Here is a 14156-nt window from a genome sequence, read left to right as displayed (position 1 = left end):
CTTCTCCCAATCCCAAATCCTATAGAATGATTCCATACTGCCACTTCCTGAAATGCTCCAAGGTCCCCCATGGTGTGCAGTTTACCTGGTCCCAACGAGTACCAGCGTGTCCAATTTGGTTCAACCAGAGTTGCATTTCTAGTTGCTTTTGGTCGGGGGGCATTGACGACATTCTGTATATTTTTATGGAGACATTTTTGTTTTGAAAAACTTAAGTCCTTCATTTTACTTAAGCCACCCTTTAAAGACTATTGTCTTCGATTTAAACTACCAAATTATGTATTCCCGATACTGTTTAAAATATTTTCTCATTGAAAGCTAGCCTGACTTTCGTCAAATACAGTAAATGCCCATGTGACTACCTGTTGGAACTGAACAGATGAGAATAGTATATTCCACACCGTTATAGGTTTTTTTGTGGGGAGGCATGCAGGGATGACGGAGGATAGACTGTAACCCAGGCAAAGGTTTAAAATAAAATTATACTTTTCAGATAAAGTAACAGGGACATTCCACGAGAAGGTCAATCAATTTTAAACCTCAAGAGTTTAACAATGTCAAGTTCACCCCTTTTCAATTAAACTCAAATATGATTTATATTTCAAATATTGAGTTACCTTATTGTAAGAGAGATGTAATAAACTAATCTTCAGTAGGTCAGTCAAGTTCTTCACATAAAGAACAGAAGTAATAGGAGGGAGATTAGATGGGTGATACATAGGTAGATTCACAGGTTAGGGAATTAGGAATTGACTCTTTGACTATGGGTTTTGGGGGTTTCTGTAGAATTAGCCAGGAGGTCAGAAATTCAAGGCAGGATTTGATCCTGCAGCCTTGAGACCGAATCTCTTCTCCAGGAAACCTCAATTTCTCCCCTAAAAGCCTTTCAAACAATTGCATGAGACCCAGACCCATGCATTTTGGTTCAGGGTCATCTCTTCTATTTAAAGTCAATGGATTGTAGATACTAACCACATCTACAAGATACCTTCACAGCCACACGATTAGTATTTGATTAAACTACTGGCCACCCTTCTGGTTGACACCGGAAGCTAGCTATGAAACACAGCAAAGCTCATTTTTCTAAAGCTATTTAGGGGGAAAAAAAAGTGTCTTCTCATAATTTGAATATGGCATTGTCATCATAAGTTTTTAATACAATTACATCTAGAAAAGTATATAACTTTCCCCTAATGCTGTCACACCATTATGGAAGATCCCAGAGTACTGTATGAGGTAACAAATCTTGTCTACTTTGACAACTAGGATTAAGTTTTAATTATTTATTACCCCATTTTATCTTATACTGTGATAGAAAGTGTGCTGTGATAGATTTATAAAATTAATGAAAATTTGCTAGTTGGAAACATCGCCGTAATATAGTATAGGTGGTAAATATTTCCTCAGGGCCAAAGAATAATTTAGAATGAGATAAAACAGACCAAATGGTTTCAGCTAGGATTTTTAGAAAGAATAATTAATAAAATCATATTTCTTATTTTTCATAGTTAGCAAGATAAAAAAGTGATATGCATAAATTCTTCATGAATATCAGCTGCAGTACACCACAGATTAAAACTGCTCTCTTTTTGTCTTTCTGGAAGGATTACTCAAACTCCTAATACAGCTGCTGCCTCAAATAGTAATATCTCAGTTAAACAGGGTCACTGGAGGAAAGTATTTCAACACTGAATTACCATGACGATTATCAAAAATATTATTTCCCCTGTGCATAATGCTTTCAAAAAACTATTTTCCAAATGTGTTACATTAACTAAACATGCTTATTAAAAGTATAAATTAAAGGATAAAATTACATTCAATATTAATTTTTAAAAGGACCAAAATCAAGAAACAACCAAAAAATACCGGCCGCCTGCGCAAAAGTTGATAATTTTAAAATGCATGACCCTCAAATCATGCCCTTCTTTATTATGATAGTATTCCTAGAAGTATGATGCAGAGAATACTTTTAAGCAGTTCAATCAATAGACAGTAAACAGATACTATAGAAATGTCAATGTGGGCAGCCCGGGTGGCTCAGCGGTTTAGTGCCGCCTTCGGCCCAGGGCTTGACCCCGGGGTCCTGGGATCGAGTCCCGCATCGGGCTCCCTGAAGGGAGCCTGCTTCTCCCTCTGCCTGTGTCTCTCCTCTCTCTCTCTCTCTCTCTCTCTCTGTCTCTGTCTCATGAATAAATAAATAAAATCTTAAAAAAAAAAGAATGTCAATGTGCCAAAACGTTTTTGAAGACTATTGTCCATTGAAAAGTTGGCACCTAATGAAGGACACATTGCAGAATGGCGAAAATGTTTCTGTCTCCCCAAATGTAAAATTTGGTTCTCAGACATTTGGGTGGGAAATCCGAGGGCCTTCACTGGGAGGGATGGTAACGTAAGTAAGTGGAAAACCTAGATCACAGTGAAGAGCACATAGACGGTGGCAAACTGCCAAGTGCATTCTTCTTTGAATGGTGTTGAAAGCCAAATACTTTACAACGCGGTGCACACCGAGCAAACTACTTCTGCAACGTGAATTTGGCCCTGAGTACAACCATGGGAACCCCTGGACTAGGTGGTCCCCAAGGCCCTGGCTGGGCTGTATTTTCAGTAAAAATGTAACTGCAGTCACCAGGAGCCAGGCAAGGAACTGACACGTGATGACAAGGTACCAAGTCACTATCTGAATTTCAGCTGTCAAAAATAACTGGACATTTAACGCACTAACCAAGGTATGTTGGAATTACGGGCATTACTTGACAACATTTGCCTTATTTATATATTATAAATTATATAATTTTATATAATGTTGCTCACATTTTTGAGTGGGTCATAATATCAATTCAATTATAAGTTACTTTCCCCACTTGAAAAATGTGTTCTAAAAATGCACATTTGTAAAGTTTGGCTAGAATAAAAAAAGAAGGATAGCAAAGCATACACAGCACCTCAAGTTCAGAATGGTGAGACACGAGATGGTCTTTGATACTGAATATGTAATATTTTAAAAGACATTTGGGACAATATATAATGGACTGATTATGTGAAGAAGTTTATAAGGTGGGAAAGTTTGGGAATATATTAAGATATCGCCATCACCCACCCTCACCCCTAACCTTTCTTGAGGATATTAATCTAACGATGATAATTTTTCATCAGCGCTAATTCAACAACTGGTCTCTTCCGTCTTAAGCACAATCTTAAAAATGCCACTAAAATGGGCTTCAATGAGGGGAGAGACCTTCTAAATTCCATTCTCTAGGAGATCGAGAACTGTGTAAGGAAATGACATGAATAATAATACTGTTATACGAGATCATGATAATTAGAACAAAAGGCCATAGAATATATTTCAAAGACTCTTAATTCTAGTGAGTTCCTGTATACACCCAGGGAAAAATCCAGAATTTTTTCATTCTTTTCAAAATGAATACATATGAAAATGTCCTGAGTGACAAGAAACCTGCAAACATGTCAAAATATGTGAATATTTCTGAAGCACATCTGAAGTGAACAGGAGCGTACATGAATACATCTTAATGAATAATATTTAACGCCTAATGCTTAACACAGAGCTTGCGGCGCCTAGAATAGTGCTTTGCAGTCGAGGCATCGCAATACATTTAAGTGGTCCACGTAACAAACATGTTGAGAACTGATTAATAAGTCAATACTTCTTGCCTTGCCAACGCTAGTACTTAATCTATTGGAAGAGGAGGGCAGCCCACAGGAACAGGGCTCAGGTCAGGCAGAAATTATTGATGTTTGCATACTGGAGGATGGGACTTAAAATATACTTGAATTCAAATTATCCTGCGAATCTATTTCTCCATACCCGAAGGCAAGTGGAAAAATAGAGGGCCGTGAAGAGACAGGGAACACCAACAGCGCCTCCTTATCAGTGTGGATAGTAACACACTATGGAATCCCTAGTTTAGTATCTAAACTATAAAGGAAGTATGTCTGGGGTTAGGAAATTGGCATTATAATATTGACTGACTGTATGACCTCAAATTCCCCAGTCAGGTGTTTTTACTTCCACCGTCAATAAAACAGACATAATACTCTTATGAGCTACAAAAATGCTGACTAACGAAATGTAATGAACACATTAGTGATGCTTTCCAAAGTTCCAAATGCCATATTAAAAGCGATCAAATGTATATTTACATTATGGGTTAAATATATTAAAAGTCTTTAAATATATAATTAGGGCAAGGGAGTTCTGTGGTTCAATTGACAAAACATACGTATATCAAAACGTCCTCATCCAATAAACGGTTTTATACACAATGGTTATATCTAAGGGATAATCTAAGGAAATGGGACGAGAATTACAGGGACGGTAAACTTTCCTCACTGCCCCTAACCCACATAACTTACCCAGACGTATCCTGGAGCGCTCGTAAAATATCAGTTTGCCTCTTATTACATGGAATTAAAGCCTTATCACAGATACGATGCGATTATAACAGAAATCATGACAAGGAGAGTGACCTTTCTCTTTGCTTATAAGACACTGCAAAATGAAGATTTGTACATTCTCTCTTAAAATCGTCAGGAGGAATGTACTTAAGAGCTCAGAAGTAAGGTCAAGATTAACAACAGGCTTAATCTTTAAGTATCTTTTTAAAATTGTACGTGCAAAGGACATAATATGACCTATGGAAAGACTGTACAGTTTGATAATCTCCTCAGTATAAGTAGCAGGATTACATTCTGGATCTTAGGGCTAAAGCAATTAATCAATGTCACCGGCGCCCCAGGTACCTTTAGTCTGTAAGTAACTTCCCATTCATGAAAGAGCACTGTATTAGCAGTTATAGGCTGTCTTAAATTATTCAATAATTTTGAAAGATGGTAAATCTTGTAAAAATATGACTTAAAAATCTTCAGAATACCCATTACTCATCCACTAATTGAAAATAATTGGAATTTCTTTGGAAAAATCAAAGTACCTTTTCCCTGGGTGGTTTTAAGTTGTGCTTTCCTCAAGTAAGAAAAAACACTTGAAATATTGTCAAAATTCCTTTAACGTACCACACATATCAAAACGCAAAAAAAAAAAAAGTGATGATATTTTTAAAGGCAAAATTTGAAATATGTCAAAATCAAATAGACAAGAAATTAAAAAGGGGCTCATGATGCCTATCCTAGGAAACTGGGATTAGAAAGTCACAACCACACATTCTTACTGGGAAATGTTCAAAATGAAATATATGTACATTTAGTGTTTCTTCTTAAGGTTCCTAATTCTGACAAGGTTCAGGTTCACTTTCTGTTTTTATCTCGTAGGACAATTTAGCTTCCACTAAGTTTTCACAGCATCCTATGTGTTGTGAAGAATACATTTTTAGGTTAAGTCTCGATATTACTGAACTAAAAACACTCATTTATGAATATGTTTCTATCTCTCCCACGGTGCTTAAAGACGGGCATAACTCTCATTCTCCCGAATAACAAAATCATCAAAAGACATGTACAAAAAACAGACATATGACATAAATCACCTTGTGAAGTGATAGTTTCAAACAGCGTTGGAGCATAGCTGGAAGTCTATGTGATTTTACCCCGTACAAATCTCTTTCACAGGAAATATAAGGTTGGGCAGCTTATAAACACAATCTGGAAGGATAAGCTATTAAGTCCCTGTAAGTCCTTTTACTCTGACTCAAAGAAATATGATAAGAGCTATTTCTAATCCTTCTTACGCCAGTTTGTTGCTCCAACATTTGCCCATATTTTGATTTATTCATCTCGTGTAGGCAGCTGCTTTTTAATACACATCTTCACCCCAAACTTACACTGGCAAATCTAGACTTCAACCTAGCTCCTGTCAACACGAGGGATAAGGATCGGATGGACTTCACACCCACAGCAAACAAATCAGCTTAACTACACTGAACTAGTGTTAGAAACCCAAGGCTGATTTAAGAATCAACATCACCAACATTTTGCCAAGTTCTGGTTTGCAACTTTCTTTCCCCCTATGCACCTTGGTGTGTGAGTTTTCTTTTACCTCTATTGCAACTATAGAGCTCTTGTTCAGTAAGTTTGCCTCCTTCCCACAAGCAAAACTTGATTGAAAAAACAAGGAAAGAAAGGAAGGAAGGAAGGAAGGAAGGAAGGAAGGAAGGAAGGAAGGAAGGAAAGAAGGAAGGAAGGAAGGAAAGAAGGAAGGAAGGAAGGAAGGAAAGAAGGAAGGAAGGAAGGAAGGAAGGAGAAAAAGAAAGAAAGAAGAAAAGAAAGAAAGAAAGAAAGAAAGAAAGAAAGAAAGAAAGAAAGAAAGAAAAAGAAAAAGAAAAAGAAAAAACAAGCTAGCTCCTGCTTTCTTCCAGTTGAAGGGCTCGCCCGCCAAAATATTGACCTTCCCACGCAGCCAGGTCCGTTAAGAAAATAATCAGAGCCCACGCAATTTCAATGATTCCCTTGGCCTTTGCCTACTGCTCTGAAGACCACAGGTGAGCATTTTTCACTCTTTCCTGCAACACCAGTCTCACCCCCCAACAGTACAAGCCACAAACTAACCCTGCTTGTTTGCATCTTAAATCAGCTGAAAGGAGGATCCCCTTAGCTTGAAAGGGGGGGAAAAAAAAAGAAAAAAAAAAAGAAATCCAATGCATATCCATGCCGGAATTCATGTAAAACTTCAGAAGAGAACTTTTCATTTTTGGAAAACATCACAGCACTTTTTTGTTTTGTTTTGTTTCATAATAATAATAATAATAAAAATCATGCATGATCCTATTTTAAAATGCGGACTAATCGAGTCCGGCTTTAAAGTTCCAGTCGGTGGACTCAGGCTCAGTCACCACTTTGCCCGGAGCAGGAGGGGCGCAGAGCTCGGGGATGCAGGCACCTGCCAGCGGCCACCTGGCTCCAGCTCGGCTCTCCGGGCGCTCCTTAACCTTAGGGAGCTGCCCCTCTCCTCTCCTCTCCTCTCCTCTCTTCTCCTCTCCTCTCCTCTCCTCTCCTCTTTCCCCCCCTTTTGTTTTGCTTTCTTCCCTGCAGCTTCCCTGCTCCGCAGATGCCAGCACGCGGGAGGCAGGGCCCCGGGGAGGTCGGTACCTGGGCGGGGAGCGGAGGCAGGTGCGACTACCGGCCCCAGCCCCCCCCCCCCCCGCAGGAGCCCTCGGGAGCAGGTGCCCGCGCTCCAGCCCAGCCGGCGGCCCGTGACCCCGCGCCCCCTTCCCGCGGGTCTCTAACCTCCGCGTGCGCGGCTGGCGGGGGGCGGGGGGCTCCGCGGGCGCCCGGGCGGCTCAGCCCGACAACTTGTCCCCGCGAAGTTTGCGGCCGCCCCTCGGGAGCCGTCCGGGCGCCCCCGCCGCCCCGCGGCCCCCTCCCCCTGCAGCCGCCCGGCCCGGGGGTGCCGCGGGGTCGCCGGGGGCGCGCTCCCAGGGGGAGGTCCCGCGGCCGCGGCCCCCCAGCTCCGGGAGCGGGGCGCGCCGGGGCAGAGCATCCTCCGAGCGGGCGCCCCCGAAAGCCCGGACCGGCCGAGCCTCGCTCGCATCCAGCCGCGCCCGCACCTGCCCCTGCCCCTGCCCCTGCCCCTGCCCCTGCCCCTGCCCCCGGGCCGCTGCGTCGGGGCCCCCGTGCGCGGCGACACCTGCGCGGTCCCGCGCCTCCCGCATCCTCCCCACGCGCCCCTCGCGGCGGGGCCGGGGCCGGGGCCGGGGCCGGGGACGGGGCCGAGGATGGGGCCAGGGCCGGGGCCGGGGATGGGGCCGGGGCCGGGGACACGCGCGCGAGCTATTACCAGAGTTTTGGTCCCGTTCTTGCTGAGGGGGCCCCGGAAAACTCCCTTGATGTTGCGAAAGTGTCCGTTGCGGAGCCGCGTGGAGCTGATGACAATGTAGTAACACTCCATGGGGCCCCGCCGCCTCCCGCCCGGCGCTGGGGCCCCGCCGCCGCCGCCGCCCCGCACGCCGGGGGCCACGCTCACTCCGCCCCGCGGCCGCGCGCGCCGCCCCCCCGCCGCCCCCGCGCCCGCGCCCGCGCCCGCCCGCGCCCCCGCGCCCGCATGCCCCGCGCGCCCCCCGCCCCCCGCCGGCCGCAGGGGCCCCGAGCGCGGCAGTGGCGGCGGCGGCGGCGGCGGCGGCCCGGGAGTCGCGGCGGCCGGCGGGCATGAGGGCTGTTATAGTGCGCGGCGTCGCCGGTCCGCCGCACCGAGCCAATGGCAGGGAGCCACCGGGCTGGCACGGGGAGCTGTCACGGCCGCGCAGCTGGCGCCCGCCCCCGCCAGGGGGAGCGCCCCGAGAGCCGCCGCCGCCGCCGCCGCCGCCCCCCGGGAGCCCGGACGCCGGCGAGGTGGGGGCGGGGGCGGGGGGACGGAGGTGCAGGGGCGAGGTGGGGGCGGGGGGCTGCAGGGGGGAGGGGGGACGGGGGCGCGGGGCTCCTGCGAGGTGGGGCGGGGGCGGGGGGATGGAGGTGCAGGGGCGAGGTGGGGACTCCTGCGAGGTGGGGGCGGGGGCGCAGGGGGGAGGGGCTCCTGCGAGGTGGGGGCGGGGGGGATGGAAGTGCAGGGGGCAGAGGTGGGGACTCCTGCGAGGTGGGGGCGGGGGGCTGCAGGGGGGAGGGGGGACGGGGGCTCCTGCGAGGTGGGGCGGGGGACTCCTGCAAGGTGGGGCGGGGGCGGGGGGATGGAGGTGCAGGGGGCAGAGGTGCGGACTCCGGCGAGGGGCTGCAGGGGGGAGGGGGGACGGGGGCGCGGGGCTCCTGCGAGGTGGGGGCGGGGGGGGATGGAGGTGCAGGGGGCAGAGGTGGGGACTCCGGCGGGGGGCGGGGGCGCAGGGGGGAGGCGGGCGGAGGACTCCGGCAAGTTGGGGGGGCGGAGGGGCGGGGGCTCCTGCGAGGTGGGGCGGGGGTCGGAGCGACGGGGAGGGCAGGGGGACGGGGGGGAGCGGGGGGCGGGGGACTCCTGCGAGGTGGGGCGGGGGCGTCCCGGCCTGCGGGGGGCGGGGGCCGAGAGTGGCAGGGGGCGGAGGGGAGCGGCTGGGTCCCCGCAGGTCCCCGCAGCTGCCCGCTGGTCCCCGCAGGTGCGCGCAGGTGCACGCAGGTCCCCGCAGGTGTCCGCAGCGCTGCCTCCCGCCCCCTCCCCTCCCCCCTCCCCTCCCCCCCTCCCCTCCCCCCGTGCATTGAGCTTCTTGCATCGCGTTAGTTTGCGGCGTGTTCGGGGTCCCGAGGCTGGACCCCGTTCAGCACCTCAGAGAAAGGGAGCGCCCGCACCCGCGCCCGCGCCCGCACCCGCCCCCGCCCCCGCCGCCACCCGGTCGCAGAGACCACAAGTGTTGGCGCCGACAGCGGGGGCGGGGGGCGGGGGCCGGCGGCCGTGGGCGGGGGGGGCTCCCGCGATGCGAGCGGACGCGGATGGGAGGCGAGGGCCGGGCCGGGCCCCCATCTCCGAGGGCCCGGGGCTCCCTGAAGCGCCGCGGAGGGGAGGGAGGCTCTGCGCAAAGGGGCGGCTGCCACGGGCGCCGCGCGTGCCTCCGGGTCCCTCTTCCCACGCACGACACGCGGGGCGGCGGGAGCTGAAAGCCTCGGCCCTACAAGGGACCAGGCCGGAAAGCCCCGGGCAAGCAGGGGCCGGGGCGCTGCGATCCGCCTGCAGGTGCCCCCAGCCGCCCCTCCCCGGCCGGGTCGCCCGGGCCTCGGTGCAGGTGTGACTCCTGGGGGGGGGGGGGGGGGGCGTCAGGTGCGCGCCAGTCCCGAGCCGCCCGGAGATGGATGGAGGCAGCAGGGGGCGGGGGGGCAGGTGCTGCTCCGGAGCCTTCGGTGGAGGCTGCTTTCCCTCCGGCCTGGGGCGGCCTAATGGGTTAAGGCAGATTCGGGACAGGGACACGGACGTGGTGATGCTCCCGGGTCACCGCGGGCGGCGCCGCCACACGACCTGACTGTGTGTCTCCTCTGTCTGAAGGTCGAGGTGTCAGGACATCTGCACTCGGGCCGCCCACCCCTGGGGCTCCGCACGGCGGGGGCTCCGCACACGACACCCCGGTCCTGGCCCTGGGCCCTCGGCCCTGCAGGGAGCCTGGCCGCCAGCCGGACCCCAGCCCTGGAGAGAGGAAGAGAAGAGAAGGGGACAGAAGAAGTGCTTCCCGCAGAGGGGACACTCCCGTGAGTAAATTAGAAGTGACAGAGGTAGGAGAGGGCAGTGCTAGACTCATCTAAGGGAAATTCTCCATGCTTCAGTTCAAACAAAGAAAAAAAAAAAAGTTCATGTGGATTGATCATAGCTCATGATGAAGCGTCACAGTCCTTTAGAGGTATTGGCTGAGTTTCTCTGATATCCACTTGGGGGAGTGCGGAAATCTTGGGAGAAAAAGAGAGCAGGAATTTCTAAAACTTACATACTCCGTGGAACAGATCGCCTAATGACTTGTTAGAATTCAGTATGAACAGGATCTATCAGAAAAAAAAAAAAAAATGAGTATTCTTCACCGAACAGCGTGTGGAAATTAAATCCGTCTTGGCACCTATCATTACAGCAGGTTTTTTTTTTTGTTGTTGTTATTATTATTTGTATTTTGAGGATGCAGGGATTCTCTGTAATACCATTTTGGGAACAACTAATGACCTGGACGTTTTTCATGACGCCTCCTGAAGTTTGGGAAACTTGCAGCTGGTAGACGGGGGATAAGGTCTTCACTAATACTGAGCCAAAGCGAGGAATCTCCTTAGGAAATGGAAGAAGCGTCCTAAGGGAAAGCGTCACATAATGTAGTTTTCTTCTGTTTGCAAATCACAGTCATCTAAGCTAGGTTTTCTGAAATGTTATTCTCTCCAAATCCTTCTGACAAGATGTTCAGATCTTTAGCTACATCGTGAAGGTCAATTTCCAGTTCAGAAAACAGGAACATTTATAGGAATTGTCCCATGGAACAGAATACCGTCTATCTGGAAGGTCATATTGGGTTTTCTAGTGGCAAAGTTTATAGAGTGTATATATGTGTCCCTTAAATAGCATACATGTGTGTGTATATATCTTAGGATACCTAGGCATCATAATAAACTTCAGTGAAATATTTTCTAATCTCTGAAGAGTCTTTTCACTGTCAGAACAGGCTATTTTTACCACTTACACATTTCGTGGTATGATGAGGTGGCTCTAGACTGTCACATGTAGACCTACACAGAAGTGGCAATAAACACACCATAGATTTGCTGCTAAAGCATGAAGGATGAGGACGGTTATAAAAGAAGGCCTTTTTTTTGCCTAAAATCTATCCTCGTCGTCTCTCCACACAGGAGGGAATCTATGTCAAAATTACATAATATGCAGATTCTGGACCTAGACCTTGAACTGCAGTAGGCATCTTTAGAAGCGAGCGCAGTTTCCTTTTGTTTCCCCTTATCTCGATTGAGCAGCCGCATCTATAATGATCAATCAAATAAAACTATTAATCCCACTGTACGATAGTCACTGTGTCCCTACCAAGGAGCCCCGTTACCTGTGGGCTCTGCCTCAGGTCAAAGGTAATGTTCGGAATGGTGAGCCACCCCCAGCGAGTGCCACCCGGCGTCTGACCCTAACAACCACTGCCCGGGGTGGAATCCTTACGGCAAACGTCAGAACCTTTCGTTTCAACTTTGCGAAAAACGAAGATAGAAGGCAGGTGGGACGCCAGGGCTTCCCCATCGTCTGGGCAAGGAAGCGTGCCTTTCTGTGGCAGTAAAGTGACATCAGTAGGTAGTGACAAATTATTGTGCTCTTCCATCTTGCTGTTCTTTCTTTCCTTTTGGTCACGGTGTAAAGGCAGTAGGTACATAAGTAAGCATCTCTAAATTCCTGCTGTGCTATAGTGTCTGAAATCCATGGCCTATTACCAGTATTTAAAACAATTCCGATTTCTGTTTTTAGTAATCATCTTGACATGGATTATTTCTATGGAAGGATGCCACCAAGTTCTTAAAAATAAAATATTCCCTCTCAATCACCCGGAGAACTTAGGAGGTCTGACTGGAGACCTGCTTTAAATATCTAAACACTCAGAGTCAATATTTCGTCATCAGAAAATATTTTTAAATACCTTATGGGATAATCCTGCATCACTTGGGTTTCATTGGCGACTTGCGACTTGAAAAAATACACTTAGTAATTTCATTATGACAGTAAGTGATATTAATCTAAAAACAATGTGCAGTTCCTTTTTGCAACCACACTTCAGTTTTTCTCCTTCTCCAATTGGGATTTAAATCAAGGTCCCCTAAGCCCTGTGCCCATACTGATTTACCTCACTTCCTCTTCCTCATCTTGCTTCCCTAACCCGAATTTCCATGTCAGTTTTCTGCGCACCGACGAGGTATTGCTCCTGGCCTCCTCTTGGTTCGCACAGATTTCAGGACAATGTTGTTCCTTGGAGACGTGAGACCGACGTCTTGCCTCTTTTCCCAGACCAGTGGCTGGCCCCCCGCATCCTGAATCCCTGCCCCACTTCGCTCAGTCCGGCTCTTTCAGAGGGAAGTAAATCTCCCCCCGGTTTGCTTGCTGCTATTTCAGACCATATGTTGCTACCCCCGCATGCTGAGACTTCCTACTTCCTGTCATTACAGGCTCTGGATGCTTTTACTCTGTTTGTCTGGATAACTTCCCATCACTAAAACGAATGATCCACAAATTATATTCACTTTGGGGTCCCGCACCCCAGCCTTACCTGAGCTTCTAGGCACCGAGTTCCTGTTCTTACATCATCCTGAAAAAAAAAGAGAGAAAAAAGCTTATTTCAGTGTTTTTCAAATGTGTCTGTGATGTGTTCTTAGTGATTCCAGACTATACTATTGGGATTCAAAACTTTCCTTTTCATTACTATAACAATCTTAACATAATAAGCATATTCTTGATCATTTGTGAAATCCTATAACAATAATTTGTGACTAGGTGTTGTCGCTATATGTCTCTCTTGTTTGCCTTCCTAGTTGTGACCACATTGGTGCCAGGTATTACAACTTTTATTGTTTTGGACTAATAGGGAAAAAACTAAAAACTTAACACGTAAATGTTTTGCTTATTCTGAGATAAGACCAAACGATATCATGACATCTGTATGGATAAAGGCGTTAAACCGGAGGAACGTGATAGGGCACCTGTGTGCACCCCATTCATCAGGCGTGCTTAGATCACTATTGACACACAAATACTCATAAAAACATCCATGTTGAGACTGGATTTGGTTTCAGCAAAGCAACATCATCTGTTGTATTAAATTAAGATGGTAAATTTGGATTTTTTTTATATTTTTATTTGATTTCTATTTTTTAATTTGTATTTACATAAAAGCTATAAGCATATGGGGTTTCATAATTAGTTTGGTGTTAACATATCTGAGTGAAATTATGCCACAAGTGAACCTAATCTATGCTGGGAATCTTTAAAAATGAGCTATATGTTAATCAAGTTATTCCAACACTGGTATAAAACACCAGTATTCAATGCATACATTGAATTGAATAAACATTATTGACTTTATCTGCAGCCGATACTGTTATTGTATGATTTGAAAGGAGATGGTGACTTTCTGAGGTTATTATTAATTATTACCTAAAAGTAGGAGGTCCATCTCCCATATCCCTGTTTCTGTATTTCAGGTCTGCTGGATTTAAAAGTGCGGCCTCTTTAAAACAAATACCGTGATCTACCAAATCCAATACCACATCAATTAGAAGACGTACCCTTTTTATCTCCACTATAAATGCAAACTCACTGTCAATTAACTGCAAGAAGCCACTGATTATAAGACATCTGAGTTATGGAGATGTTGAAAACAAAAAGGCATCTTAGAACCCATGAACTACGAAACCTGAGTTTGTGAAGACACTACTACATGTAAAGACTTACTGGAACTCACCTTAAATAATGTCCAGCTAAAGCAACCATGCGACACTGAATGAATCATGACTTAGCTGCAGTTATTTCACTTCTAAAAGAAAAGGAATAAACTAGGTATTATCTTGTTCTCAAGCTTTAATCTCTCTGATTGGCAACTTCCCTAGATTTGATATTGGTCAGGCCTGGAAGAACAGAACATCAATTTAGTCTTCTACTTGAGGATGTGCGTCTTGAATGGCTGGAGGAAATGCAGAAATTGTGGAAATGTGGGAATTAGTGAAAATGCAAAATGGATCAGAGAGAAATTTCATGAATTTGCTTAGGTTCAACCCTAACA

At 47.6% G+C, this 14156-nt stretch overlaps 1 protein-coding gene across 1 annotated transcript in view; it reads right to left on the bottom strand.

The window, feature by feature from the left end:
• ZNF804A (zinc finger protein 804A) overlaps positions 1–7957 on the bottom strand; it is a 272874-nt gene extending 264917 nt beyond the window's left edge. Inside the window, exon 1 of the mRNA XM_072752122.1 lies at positions 7754–7957. Coding sequence (XP_072608223.1) covers positions 7754–7864 — 111 coding nt within the window. The 5' untranslated portion in view covers positions 7865–7957. The remainder of the gene's footprint in view (positions 1–7753) is intronic.
• Positions 7958–14156: the final 6199 nt, after the last annotated feature.

Source organism: Vulpes vulpes, chromosome 3 (assembly GCF_048418805.1).
Source record: "Vulpes vulpes isolate BD-2025 chromosome 3, VulVul3, whole genome shotgun sequence".
NCBI classification, from domain to species: Eukaryota; Metazoa; Chordata; class Mammalia; order Carnivora; family Canidae; genus Vulpes; species Vulpes vulpes.
This window is presented reverse-complemented; position numbering and strand designations above follow the sequence as displayed.